This window comes from Dysidea avara, chromosome 9 (genome assembly GCF_963678975.1).
Source record: "Dysidea avara chromosome 9, odDysAvar1.4, whole genome shotgun sequence".
Taxonomy (NCBI): Eukaryota; Metazoa; Porifera; class Demospongiae; order Dictyoceratida; family Dysideidae; genus Dysidea; species Dysidea avara.
The window spans coordinates 7346623-7358881 of record NC_089280.1 but is presented as its reverse complement, the minus strand read 5'-3'; the positions used below and the strand labels follow the sequence as shown (position 1 = coordinate 7358881).

Sequence of the window (12259 nt, the reverse complement as noted above, 5' to 3'; positions counted from 1 at the left end):
TGTACACTTTTTCTTTTGATCTCGCCCACGCAAAGTTCTATAATCAAGACACACGGTAGTGTGTCGTGCGGCCCAAGTAGCCCGCGCGTCACACCGTGAGTATATTTACAGGAAGAAAGTAAACGCGATTTTCACACCTTTGTAGCTCCGTGATTCCTTATCCTATTAAAACCAAAGTTGCTACAGAAGTGCCGGCGAGGTAGGGGAGTCCACATACCAAATTTGAAGAAAATCGCTCCAGCCATTTTCGAGATACGAGCGGCCAAAGTTTGGGTTTTTTTTCTTCGTTTTTTTCTTCTTCTACTACTTCTTTTCGCACACTTTGCAAAATCCGCAATAAAACACGAATGCGTGCTTGGATCGGGCTGAAATTTGGCACACTTAAAGGGCTCATTAAGGCGAATCTCAGTACCAAGTTTGGTAGGAATCCGATGAACATTCACGGAGTTATGACCGATTATCTGCGTAAAATAAGGTCGAAGGTCTGTCACGCCCACAGGGTAAACCGCTTGAAGCAATGAGCTGAAAATTGCTATGTAGATGGAGTAACTATCGTAGGAGTGCCTTTTTGTGGTTTGAAAGGAATCCAGTTAAAGGCCATCGAGATATGACACAAAACCCAACCTATGTCACAATTACGCGATCGACTTTTATGAAATAAAAAGGCTTTTGCTATTGACACCAATTGGTTGGTGGCGCTAAGGGCCACCAATACGCTATCGACACCAATCGAGTCACGTGACCTGATCAGATGGTATCGATACTGTGTCTGCCTCGTGGCACGATGTGATGCGGAAAGTTTACAGAGATATTGAGTAATTGTTCGTGGCCATGGATATGGCTGAAATAGCTGTTGGTAGAGGATTCGAGACTTATGAAGAAATTGAGGAGGCTGTGAAACGGCTAGAAAATGAGCATTACCATCCATTTCGACGTTTCAACTCTCAGTCTGTAAAAGAGTACAACCAACGATGGGAGAACACTGGCAGTAATTTGAGACTTGCTGAGAGCTTGAAATTTGCCTTTGTATCATATAGGTTAGTAATCACAGTGTTTATTCTAGGATTTTTGCTTGACTGGATACGAAAATTCTCACTTTTTGTTATAAGCTGAGAACAAAACAAACCTACAATATCAGAAAGTTGAAGTTCACTCTTAGTATCTGAGATCAAGCCTGAGACAGTAAGGTGTATCTTCCAAATAATGCACCTATCAATATTAAGCCCCACTGCCCCCCTCCCGGGTGTACGTGTAGATTTGATTAAACATAATGACTGTTATAGTACTACTGTTAGTGATGATGTTGACCGGTTTTGCATGCCTGACAGTTTGTGTGGGCCAGAGGCGGAAAATAAACCATCTGGTCACTGTTGCACACTTTCCATGAACACCAGAATACGTAGTGGCATTGTTTTGCACCAAGGATGATGTAATAGTCTTGCTATTCACCTCTGTGAACAGACTGAGGCTAATGTTGTACTAGTAACGTCTTGGTAATTTATCTGAGGCATTGTTGAAAGTCTTTCTCTACAGTTTTGCCATTTCACGAAGTCGTAGCAAACCATATCCTTTTCCTGTAGTAGGGAAACTAAGATCCTAAGCCCATATTGCTCATAAACAACAGCCTGTAGAGAAAGCCAGATTCAGCACTAAGAATTTGAATAATTGGTGTTTGTTTCATCATAAAGTGCATGAAGTGATCTGACTGGCCTTGCCAACATTCTGGTAATGGTCCGTAATAGTGCTCAGCGATATACCGTTTATCGTGATAAATTTGCATAACTGATTATGAGGTATTTCAATACCGATGTATCGAAATACCGGTTTTTTGACCAATATATCAAAATACCAGTATTGCTTTTAACCTAAACTGTTGATGGCTTCAAGCGTTTGCTAAACAAACATTGAGGTTGCACACTACAAGCATCTGCCTACTTACACCAAGCTACATTCTTTGGTTTTTTGAATGCATACCACTTCATATTAAGCCTAAGCTATGATGCAATACTTAAAATAGCAGGCTAACTATATACCGATATACCGCGATATTTTCTTACTACTAATTCAAATTTCAATACGGCTGACCACTAGTCTGTAATGTGTGCAACAGACACCAGACGATTTATTTGCTGCCCCCACATAAACCATGTGGTATGCAAGACTAGATGTTAACTATCATCAGAAATTCAAGCAGTTAAAATAATCATATATCACTACCTTATTATATTTGTTTATTAGCTTTTCAGCTACCTTTTTAATGTCACTTACCCTGTAAAAGCACAACCTTGCAGGCTTGAATGTCACAACTTAAAACAATGCCACATGTTTCTCATCCGGTAGTATTATGGTCTATATAATAATATTCTGTGCCTTGCAAACGTGCTTATAAACGAATAATTTCTACACGATGACAAGATGTCTGAGTCTGGAAACAAACGCTAAAATGTCAGCTGTGAAAATTAGCTGCGTAAATTGTCTTAGTGACAATGTCTTAACCCTTTTTCCAACTCCTGCACAGAAGACACTTTTGGACTTGTCTCACCAATATTGCCAAGGTGCTGTGAAGTATTGTGAGGTTGTTTTCTGATCAATATTGTTGTAAGAATGTGCGAACCTTCATAATCCCTGATATACAGTACTACCCACACTTGATTATAAAAACTATCTATAGGTATTGTGCATATTATGTAGTGCAAACAGTGTACTCAGTTGGGTATGTATAACTGTACTGTACCCTAGTTTGCCATGTCAGTACCTTCAAAACAAGTAGCATACATACAAAGATTTGTAAGCAATATATTATATACAATAAAATTAACAATAGCTGTATTTTTTTGCATAGGTGTGTACACTATGGGGAGCCAAGAAAAAGAGGCAAAGGAGTTAGGCCAACTCAACATCATTTTGCTCTGAAGTGCCAAGCTGAGTTGTATGTTTCATATAATCACCATGCTAGGAAGTTTGAAGTGCGGAAATGCAATTTGGAGCACTGTCATCCAATAGGGCCAGAAGTTTTGCCTCATTATCCATTTAAACGACGACTGGCTGGTGATGAGTTGAAGGAGATAGAAGATTTGGTTACACTTGCCCCAAAATTGAAATTGGTGAGACAATATATCTTAAAGCAGTTCGGGAAGCAAGTTATATTAAAAGATATTCAAAATGTACGCACTAAGGTTAAAATTCAAGCTAAAGGTGGTCGTGATGAGGCACAGGTTACAATTGACCGGCTAGAAGAGGAAATGCAAAGAGATCAGGGTAGTAAAGGAGGCATAATTGTCAATGAAAATAGCGAATTGTCTCATTTACTTTGCATCTTCTCACTTGCTAGGTTTGTATGAAAAGTTCCCAGAGGTGCTTATGATTGATGGAACTTACAATGTGAATAAGTCTCGTATGCCTTTATGCTCCTTTATGATAGAGGATGGCAATGGTCATGGGAGAACTGTGTTTTATGCTGCTACCACAGACGAGAGTGCACAACATTTGAGAGCCATTGTCCAAGCATTTAAGAATAGCAATCCATGCTATGGAAATACTAAGGTTATTGTAATAGACAAAGATTTCACTGAGATAGCTGTACTTAAGGATGAAATTCCAACTGCTACAATTTTGTTTTGCCAGTTTCATGTGATTAAGTGCTTTTACAAAGCTGTGTCAGATGCAGAAGTTCCCAAAGAACAAAGGGACAGCTTAAGGAAAGTTTTACATGATATTGTCTATAGTGAAAGCATGGATGATTATGAAGACTACTTAGCTGAAATTGTACGCCTGGGAAATCCCAGTTTTGAGAAATACTTTTTTGACAACTGGAATAGCTGCTTGGAGATGTGGGCTTCCTTTCAACGTGATTCTAGTGTTCACTTTGGAAACACAACAAATAACCGTTTAGAATGTAGCCATAGCAAGCTTAAAGATTTAATTGGTCGTACATCCTCACTTTCTGAGATGTTTGAAGGGGTACTCAGCTTTATGAACTTCATCAACCAAGAGAGTAGCCACAATGCTTTCGTAGAGCAATTTACTTCTATATCAACTAAACTTGACCATGTTGCTGGAATGCAAGAAATTTCTGCGATCTGTACAGGATATGCCACTAAACTTCTACAGAATCAGGTAGAAGTAGCTCAGAAAGTTGATTACGAGTTTGTAGACACAGGTGATTCTGCAGTAACAGTAAAGTATAAAGACCACACTCACAGTGTGGACATAGAAGCTGGTGTTTGTTCTTGCTCATTCTGGAACACTATGTTGCTTCCTTGTAGGCACATAATTGGTACTCGTTTGCACAAGGGTCTTTCTGTTGTAGATCTCTCTATGATAAATCAGCGTTGGCTGAAATCTTATCAAATCGACTTTGTCACAGAAAGCACCCATCATGATGACCCAGCCTGTACTAGCAATTGTGCACTTGAGTATGATCTTTTGCCAGAACCACTCATGCAGAAAACACTTAATCAAGCTCAAAAGTATAAGAAAATGTTGAATTTGTGCCAAAAGATTGCAGCTCAGGCTAGCATGGTTGGTATGCCACAGTTTCGAGAGATGTACAACACAGTTGAAACGCTGGTAAAGAACTGGGACTCAGGTTCAAAATGTGTTGTTGTAAGCTGTGATGATGAATGTGAAAAATGCACAAGCGATCATGAGGAATCAACACTAGATGGGCAGGTTGCCAGTGATGAAGCTGTTAAGGAGTGTTCATGGGAAACCATAGAATATGAAGTCGAGTGTGATATTGATGATGAAACCACACAGTACAGTGATACCACATGGTATGTTGATTTCACACAGCACAGTGATGTCACACAACACGGTGATATCACAAGCCAAGATGATGTCACACAGCACGGTGATACCACAAGCCACGATGATGTCACACAGCACGATGATACCACAAGGCACAGTGATGTCACACAGCACGGTGATGTCACACAGTATGGTGATACCACAGGGCATGGTGATACTACAAGGCATAGCGATGTCACACAGCATGGTGATACCACAAGGCATGGTGATGTCACACAGCACGGTGATACCACAAGGCACGGTGATGTCACACAGCACGGTGATACTACAAGGCATTGTGATGTCACACAGCATGGTGATACCACAAGGCATGGTGATGTCACATAGCACGGTGATACCACACAGCACGGTGATACCACAAGGCACAGTGATGTCACACAGCACGGTGATACCACAGGGCATGGTGATACTACAAGGCATTGTGATGTCACACAGCATGGTGATACCACAAGGCATGGTGATGTCACACAGCACGGTGATACCACAAGGCACGGTGATGTCACACGGCACAGTGATACCACAAGGCACGGTGATGTCACACAGTACGGTGATACCACAGGGCACGGTGATGTCACACAGCACAGTGATACCACAAGGCATGGTGATGTCACGCAACAGAGTGATACCACAAGGCATGATGATACTGCACAGCTTGAAAAACAGATTATGAAACCAGCCAAGAGGGCTACCATGCAACAAAATACCATTCTACACAGCAGTATCGAGGAGATTATTGACGGTAATGGAGCTGGTCAGCAAACACAACTGAAAAACTTAGCAGTCACATCCATTAAAAAAAGCTCAATACACCTGAAGCCTAGTATAAAAGCTCGAGGTCGTCCAAAATACTCTTCCAAACTGTGGCCATCAAAATCAAAGAAAAGACAACACAGTGAAGACAGGTGTAAAGAGAATATTCAGCCAAGTGTGCAAGTTGGCAAAACAAGTAAGTGATTTAGTGTAAAGCAAAATAACGTATGTTTAAAACTTTTTAAAGGTAATAATACACAAAGAAAGAGATCCCGTCGATGTGGAGAGTGTATTGGATGCACATCTGTGGATTGTCAGAAGTGCTCAGCATGCCAGGATATGGTCAAGTATGGTGGCCCAGGAAAGAAGAAGCAGTGCTGTGTAAATAGGCGATGTGTTGTTACAGGTTAGTAAGCTAAGCAATGGATATATATGCATTGTATATATATAAGTATAATTTCTTTTCTACACAGAGCAACATAAATGTAGCTACAATTCAGGTACCAGCCATACTTGGGTTGATCTTTGTAAACCTGAATGGTGGACACTTAAGCCAGAAGTTAGCAAAGTGGTATGTTGTTTCTATGTCATTCATGACTTACTGTATTTAATGTGCACACATACAGGTACTTGATATTTGGCAGGAAGCAAGTCAAGGTATATTTGGGAAAATGGGATCATCTGATATGATGGACATCGATGTATATGCTTTGTTCCCTGGCAACTGGCTAACAGATAAGGTACTTATTGGTAAACAATACATAATGTACAATCTTGTTATACGCTAGGGAATCACTACGTTTCTAAAGGTTGCTGCAAAACGCTGCCTACAAATGGTATGAAATTAACTTTTAGCACTGTACATTAACAAAATAACATTACAGAAGGGACTGAATACATTTGTTGCATCCACTTTTCTATACAACAGTATGTGCCGTAATATGAATTTAGCAAAAAGATGGTACCAAGATGTAAGTAATAAGTAAACTTTTAATTATATCTTAATTTGTAATGTCACTTGATTAAGGTCAACATTTGTGACTATGAGCTGTGGGTAATTCCTGTCAACATCAACGAGTCACACTGGATACTTGTGGTAAAATATCTTCTGATTGACTGTTATACATAACAGCCATGTATCCAGGTGTTACAGACCACAAAGAAAGAACTGTGGCTATTTGACTCAACTGCAAATCTGTATGTCAGTTGCATCAGTGTCTTTAAGGAATGGTTGGTTTCGAAGACAGCGACAACCTGGAGAGATATTAATGCAGCATCAGTGGTGTGCATAATTAGAATTATAGTAAACTAAACGTATAATTATACCTAATTTAGATCTCAAATATGCCACTACAGTCAAATAGCAGTGATTGCGGTGTCTTTGTTTGTTTGGTAAGTAATACAGTATGTACAACCAGACATGTGTGATATCAATTTATTTACTAGTATGCATTACATGAAATGATGGGAGAGCGATCATACCAATTTTCACAGGTACTGTAGTTCTCATTACTTAATATGCAGTGCTTGAAATAGTGGTTAGACGTGTGACATTTTCTGACTAAAATTCATGCTTGTCTGCTATGATGTGCTCACTATTGATTAAACACTTTCACCAGATAAAATGCACGGTACAGCTTAGATGCAACTTAATGCTAGCAAGCATATAACTCTCGGGTGCTAGTACAGTGGAACCCCTCTAAAAGGACACCCCTGAACTGAGGACAACCTCTTTATAAAGGACATCTGTGAAGGTCCCAAATTAATGAAAGCAGTACTTTATACACCCCTTAACAAAGGACACCTCTTTACAAGGGACAAAAAATAATTCCCCAATGGTGTCCTTCTTAGAGAGGTTCCACTGTAGTTTACTCCTAAGTGTGAGTAACCTACCCGAGAATATGAGTAGTCTACCTGCAGGTGCGAGTAAACTAGGTGCAAGCATTAAAACTTTCTATGGAGTTCCGAGAGCTTACTCTTGAGTTCCAGTAATATATGCTCTGTTCATACTTTCCAGACTGAGAACACTCAAATTTACGTGGCTACAGTATTTGTGTACCTACTCAGATTAACGACTGATCCCTCGATTCATTCCATTTTCCAAGTCAATATTCAGAATCAAGCGCATCAGCCATGAAAATATTGGCCAAAATATTAAAAGTACTGAATAGTCCTTGAGGCTCGAATCATGAATAGCTCTATGAATAGTCTACTGTAGCTTCACAACCAGGCCAGGTACATATACGTAGCTAGTACGTACATTTAACATTCGATGAGTTTATCAGTGAGCTCAAATGTTTTACTCGAGCCTCCAGTGGTCCTGTAGGTACTCACGAGTGCAAGTAAACCACTCTAGAGTGTGAGTAAATTCCTCGCAAGTAAATGCTAAGTAAATTCCTCACAAGTAAATGCTAAGTTGCATCTAATCTGTACTGTATGATCAGACTTGACAGTGTTCCAAGAAAAAAATATTTCCAAGCACAAGCTTGTACAAGTATTCATTCAGACATGATAAATTCATTTCAAACACCGAGTATGTGCCATACAGTCTTAGGTATTTGCAGTGATATTAAAAAAACTATCTTTACTCAACCTCAGAATTTCCCTTTAAATTAATAGTATATTTAGGATACATGTATCATTCATTAGTTACAATATATTCACACAGGGAAACACACATCGGATAAGAGAGTGGATAACATGGAAGATCACAGAAACTTGTTTGAAGGAAAATCTCTAAACTGAATTTAATACTCCATGTGCATTATTTAGAACAATACATTAATTTATATGCATCATACAATCTAATAAACTACTATCTTCATCGTTCCGTTCTTTGGAATGGATTGCTGTCAGACCTTCAGTGCTGGTCACTGTAAAGCATTAATACAATAAATACTTTAGGATTAAGGAAGAAAATCCATCCCTCCTGGAGGAGACTGAGTGTGGCCCCAACTAGACATTGGGTGACCTGCAGTTCGATTCCTGGGGTTGGAGGGATTTTTTCCTTACTTTGGCCCCTTTTCTGTTACACCTTTTCAGCTATAAGTCACTAAGTCTAAGTCCTTGAAATTAGGTTAGGTAATCCTAAGGCTGCAGCACATGTTGCTGTCAGACTTTCAGTGCTGGTCACTGTAAAGCATTAATACAATAAATACTTTAGGATTAAGGAAGAAAATCCATCCCTCCTGGAGGAGACTGAGTGTGGCCCCAACTAGACATTGGGTGACCTGCAGTTCGATTCCTGGGGTTGGAGGGATTTTTTTCCTTACTTTGGCCCCTTTTCTGTTACACCTTTTCAGCTATAAGTCACTAAGTCTAAGTCCTTGAAATTAGGTTAGGTAATCCTAAGGCTGCAGCACATGTTGCTGTCAGACCTTCAGTGCTGGTCACTGTAAAGCATTAATACAATAAATACTTTAGGATTAAGGAAGAAAATCCATCCCTCCTGGAGGAGACTGAGTGTGGTCCCGACTAGACATTGGGTGACCTGCAGTTCGATTCCTGGGGTTGGAGGAATTTTTTTCCTTACTTTGGCCCCTTTTCTGTTACACCTTTTCAGCTATAAGTCACTAAGTCTAAGTCCTTGAAATTAGGTTAGGTAATCCTAAGGCTGCAGCACATGTTGCTGTCAGACCTTCAGTGCTGGTCACTGTAAAGCCGAGTGTAAAGCATTAATACAATACAATACAATTGTTTTCCATCTCCAGCGAAGGGGCGGCCGCACCTGACCGATGACTCGGAATAGCAGCCTCCTCAATTTCCTCATAAGTCTCGAATCCTCTACGCTAGTAATACCATGGCCACGGGCGTTGTGTTCAATATCTCTGTAAATTTTCCGCATCACATCGTGCCACGAAGCAGACACAATATCGATACCATCTGATCAGGTCACGTGACTCGATTGGTGTCAATAGCGTATTGGTGGCCCTTAACGCCACCAACCAATTGGTGTCAATAGCAAAAGCCAAATAAAAAACTATTAGTTTTCACGCCTACCAGCCAAACCGCTTAGAACAGTGAGCTGAAAATCGGTGTGTAGCTGGAATAATTATCATAGAAATTCCTTGCAGTAGTACAGAAGAATCGGATTACAAACCACTGAGTTATGATTCCAAAGCCAACTACGTGTAGCATATGCGAGATCGAGATACTCTAATAGAACAGTCACTCTTATAAAGCATTCAGCTACGTTTATAACTTACTCCATTATAGAATTTCTTTGGCATTGCAAGTTATTCTGTAGGGAGTTCAGCTACAAACAGTTAATCTTATAGACAATTCAGCTATAAGCAAGTCATCCTGTAGAGAGTTCAGCTACAAATATGTTGCTGTAGAGATTCAGAACATTATAAGTCACACTGAAGAGAATTCAACTATAAACAAGTCACCTTGTAGAGAGTTCAGCTACAACAAGTCACTCTGTACAGAATTCAGCTACAAACAAGTCACTACGTAAAGGGTTCAGCTACAAAAAAAAATACCTAGTAGAGAATTCATCTAGATCAGCTACAAACAAGTTACTTTATGCAATGTTCAGCTACAAGTAAGTCACTCTGTAGAGAGTTCAGCTACAAACAAGTCACTCTGTAGTACAAACAAGTCACCGTGGAGAGAGAGTTCACTCAGTTCAGCAACCAATCAAAAAACCACTATGTAAAAGAGTTCAGCTATACAAACAAGATATAACTCTATAGAGAGATCAGGTAGAAACTTAACAGATCACACTGTAGAGAGTTCAGCTAGAAACAAGTCATCCAGACTGAGTAGAGAGATCAACTAGAAAACATCACCTTGTAGAGAGTTCAAATCACCCTGCAGATAGTTCAGCTACAAACAAATCACCCTATAGAGAGATCAGCTAGAAGAAGTCACCTTGTAAAGAGTTTAGCTACAAAGAAACTACCATGTAGAGAATTCAGCTATGAACAGATCATCCTGTCGAGAGTTCAGCTAGAAACAAGTCATCCTGTAGAGAGATCAACTAGAAGAAGTTACCTTGTAGAGAATTCAGCTACAAAGAAACAACCATGTAGAAAGTTCAACTGCAAACAAATCAAACTGTACAGAGTTCAGCTACAAACAATTCACCCTGTAGAGAGATCAGCTAGAAACAAGTCACCCTGTAGAGAAATCAACTAGAAGAAGTTACCTTGTAGAGAGTTCAGCTGCAAACAAACCATCATGTAGAGACTTCAGCTGCAAACAAATCACCCTGTAGAGAGTTCAGCTACGAAAGGATCACCCTGTAGAGAGTTCAGCTAGAAACAAGTCATCCTGTAGAGAGATCAGCTAGAAGAAGGTACCTTGTAGAGAGTTCAGCTACAAAGAACCACCATGTAGAGAGTTCAGCTGCAAACAAATCGAATTGTAGAGAGTTTAGCTACCAACAAATCACCATGTAGAGAGTTCAGCTAGAAACAAGTTATCCTGTAAAGAGATAAGCTAGAAGAGGTTACCTTGTAGAGTGTTCAGTTATGAACAAACCATCATGTAGAAAGTTCAGCTGCAAACGAATCACCCTGCAGAGAGTTCAGCTACGAGAAGATCACCCTATAGAGAGTTCAGCTAGAAGAAGTCACCTTGTAGAGAATTCAGCTGCAAAGAAACCACCATGTAGATAGTTCAGCTGTAAACAAATCATCCTGTAGAGAGTTCAGCTATGAACAGATCACCCGGTAGAGTTCAGCTAGAAACAAGTCACCCTACAGAGAGATCAGCTAGAAACAAGTCATCCTGTAGAGAGACCAGCTAGAACAAGTCACTTTGTATGTAGAAAGTTCAGCTACAAAAAAAAATCACCCTGTAGAGAGGTCAGCTACAAACAAATCTCCCTGTATAGAGATCAGCTAGAAGAAGTTACCTTGTAGAGAGTTCAGCTACAGATATCTTGGGAATTGCAATCTGTACTGCCTTTCGCTGCCTATTGATATCTTGGGAATTGCAACCCGTACTGCCTTTCGCCATGCTGCATATAAACACTTCTGTGGCATTTTCTAAGTAATTTATTGTTAATGTTGTATTGCTTTCATGTATTGGTATTTTGTTGTGTAATGTTGTCTTTGTTTTGTAATGTTGTATTTTGTAGTTATTTTTGTATTCTGGACAGTACCTTGTACAGGCTTACACCTTTTGTACTTGTCCTTCCCGGTCTGTGGTAAATTGATAATAAGCTACAAAGAAACCATCATGTAGAGAGTTCAGCTGCAAAAAAATCACCTGTAGAGAGTTCAGCTACAAACAAATCACCCTCTAGAAAGATCAGCTAAAAGAAGTCACCCTGTAGAGAGTTCAGTTACAAAGAAACCACCATGTAGAGAGTTCAGCTACAAACTAGTGACCTTGTAGAGACATCAGTTACCTTGTAGAGAGTTCAGCTACAAAGAAACCATCATGTAGAGAGTTCAGCTGCAAACAAATCACCTGTAGAGAGTTCAACTACAAAAAAATCTCCCTGTAGAAAGGTCAGCTAGAAGAAGTCACCTTGTAGAGAGTTCAGCTACAAAGAACCATCATGTAGAGAGTTCAGCTGCAAACAAATCACCTGTATAGAGTTCAGCTACAAACAAATCTCCCTGTAGAGAGATCAGCTAGAAGAAGTTACCTTGTAGAGAGTTCAGCTACAAAGAAACCATCATGTAAAGAGTTCAGCTGCAAACAAATCACCTGTAGAGAGTTCAGCTACAAACAAATCTCCCTG

At 39.8% G+C, this 12259-nt stretch overlaps 1 protein-coding gene across 2 annotated transcripts; it reads left to right on the top strand.

The window, feature by feature from the left end:
* The first annotated feature begins 819 nt into the window (after positions 1–819).
* On the top strand, positions 820–8383 carry LOC136267129 (zinc finger SWIM domain-containing protein 1-like). Of its 2 annotated transcripts, XM_066062196.1 has the most exons (13): positions 820–1037; positions 2843–3104; positions 3332–5755; positions 5807–5965; positions 6033–6130; positions 6186–6299; positions 6348–6395; positions 6444–6530; positions 6587–6655; positions 6704–6841; positions 6895–6951; positions 7006–7053; positions 8228–8383. In XM_066062196.1, exons 3-13 carry the CDS (start codon positions 5476–5478, stop codon positions 8297–8299), a joined length of 1170 nt encoding a protein of 389 aa, XP_065918268.1. In that variant the 5' UTR covers positions 820–1037; positions 2843–3104; positions 3332–5475; the 3' UTR covers positions 8300–8383. The 2 variants fall into 2 exon arrangements, with proteins under 2 accessions (XP_065918268.1, XP_065918267.1); XM_066062195.1 differs by lacking the exons at positions 5807–5965; positions 6033–6130; positions 6186–6299; ... (5 more) ...; positions 7006–7053; positions 8228–8383 and having other exon boundaries at positions 2843–2929; positions 3004–3104; positions 3332–5468.
* The last annotated feature ends 3876 nt before the right edge of the window (positions 8384–12259 follow it).

Coding starts and splice junctions, on each gene's coding strand:
- LOC136267129 (XM_066062195.1), top strand. CDS start 3,361: ATGATTGATGGAACTTACAATGTGAATAAGTCTCGTATGCCTTTATGC.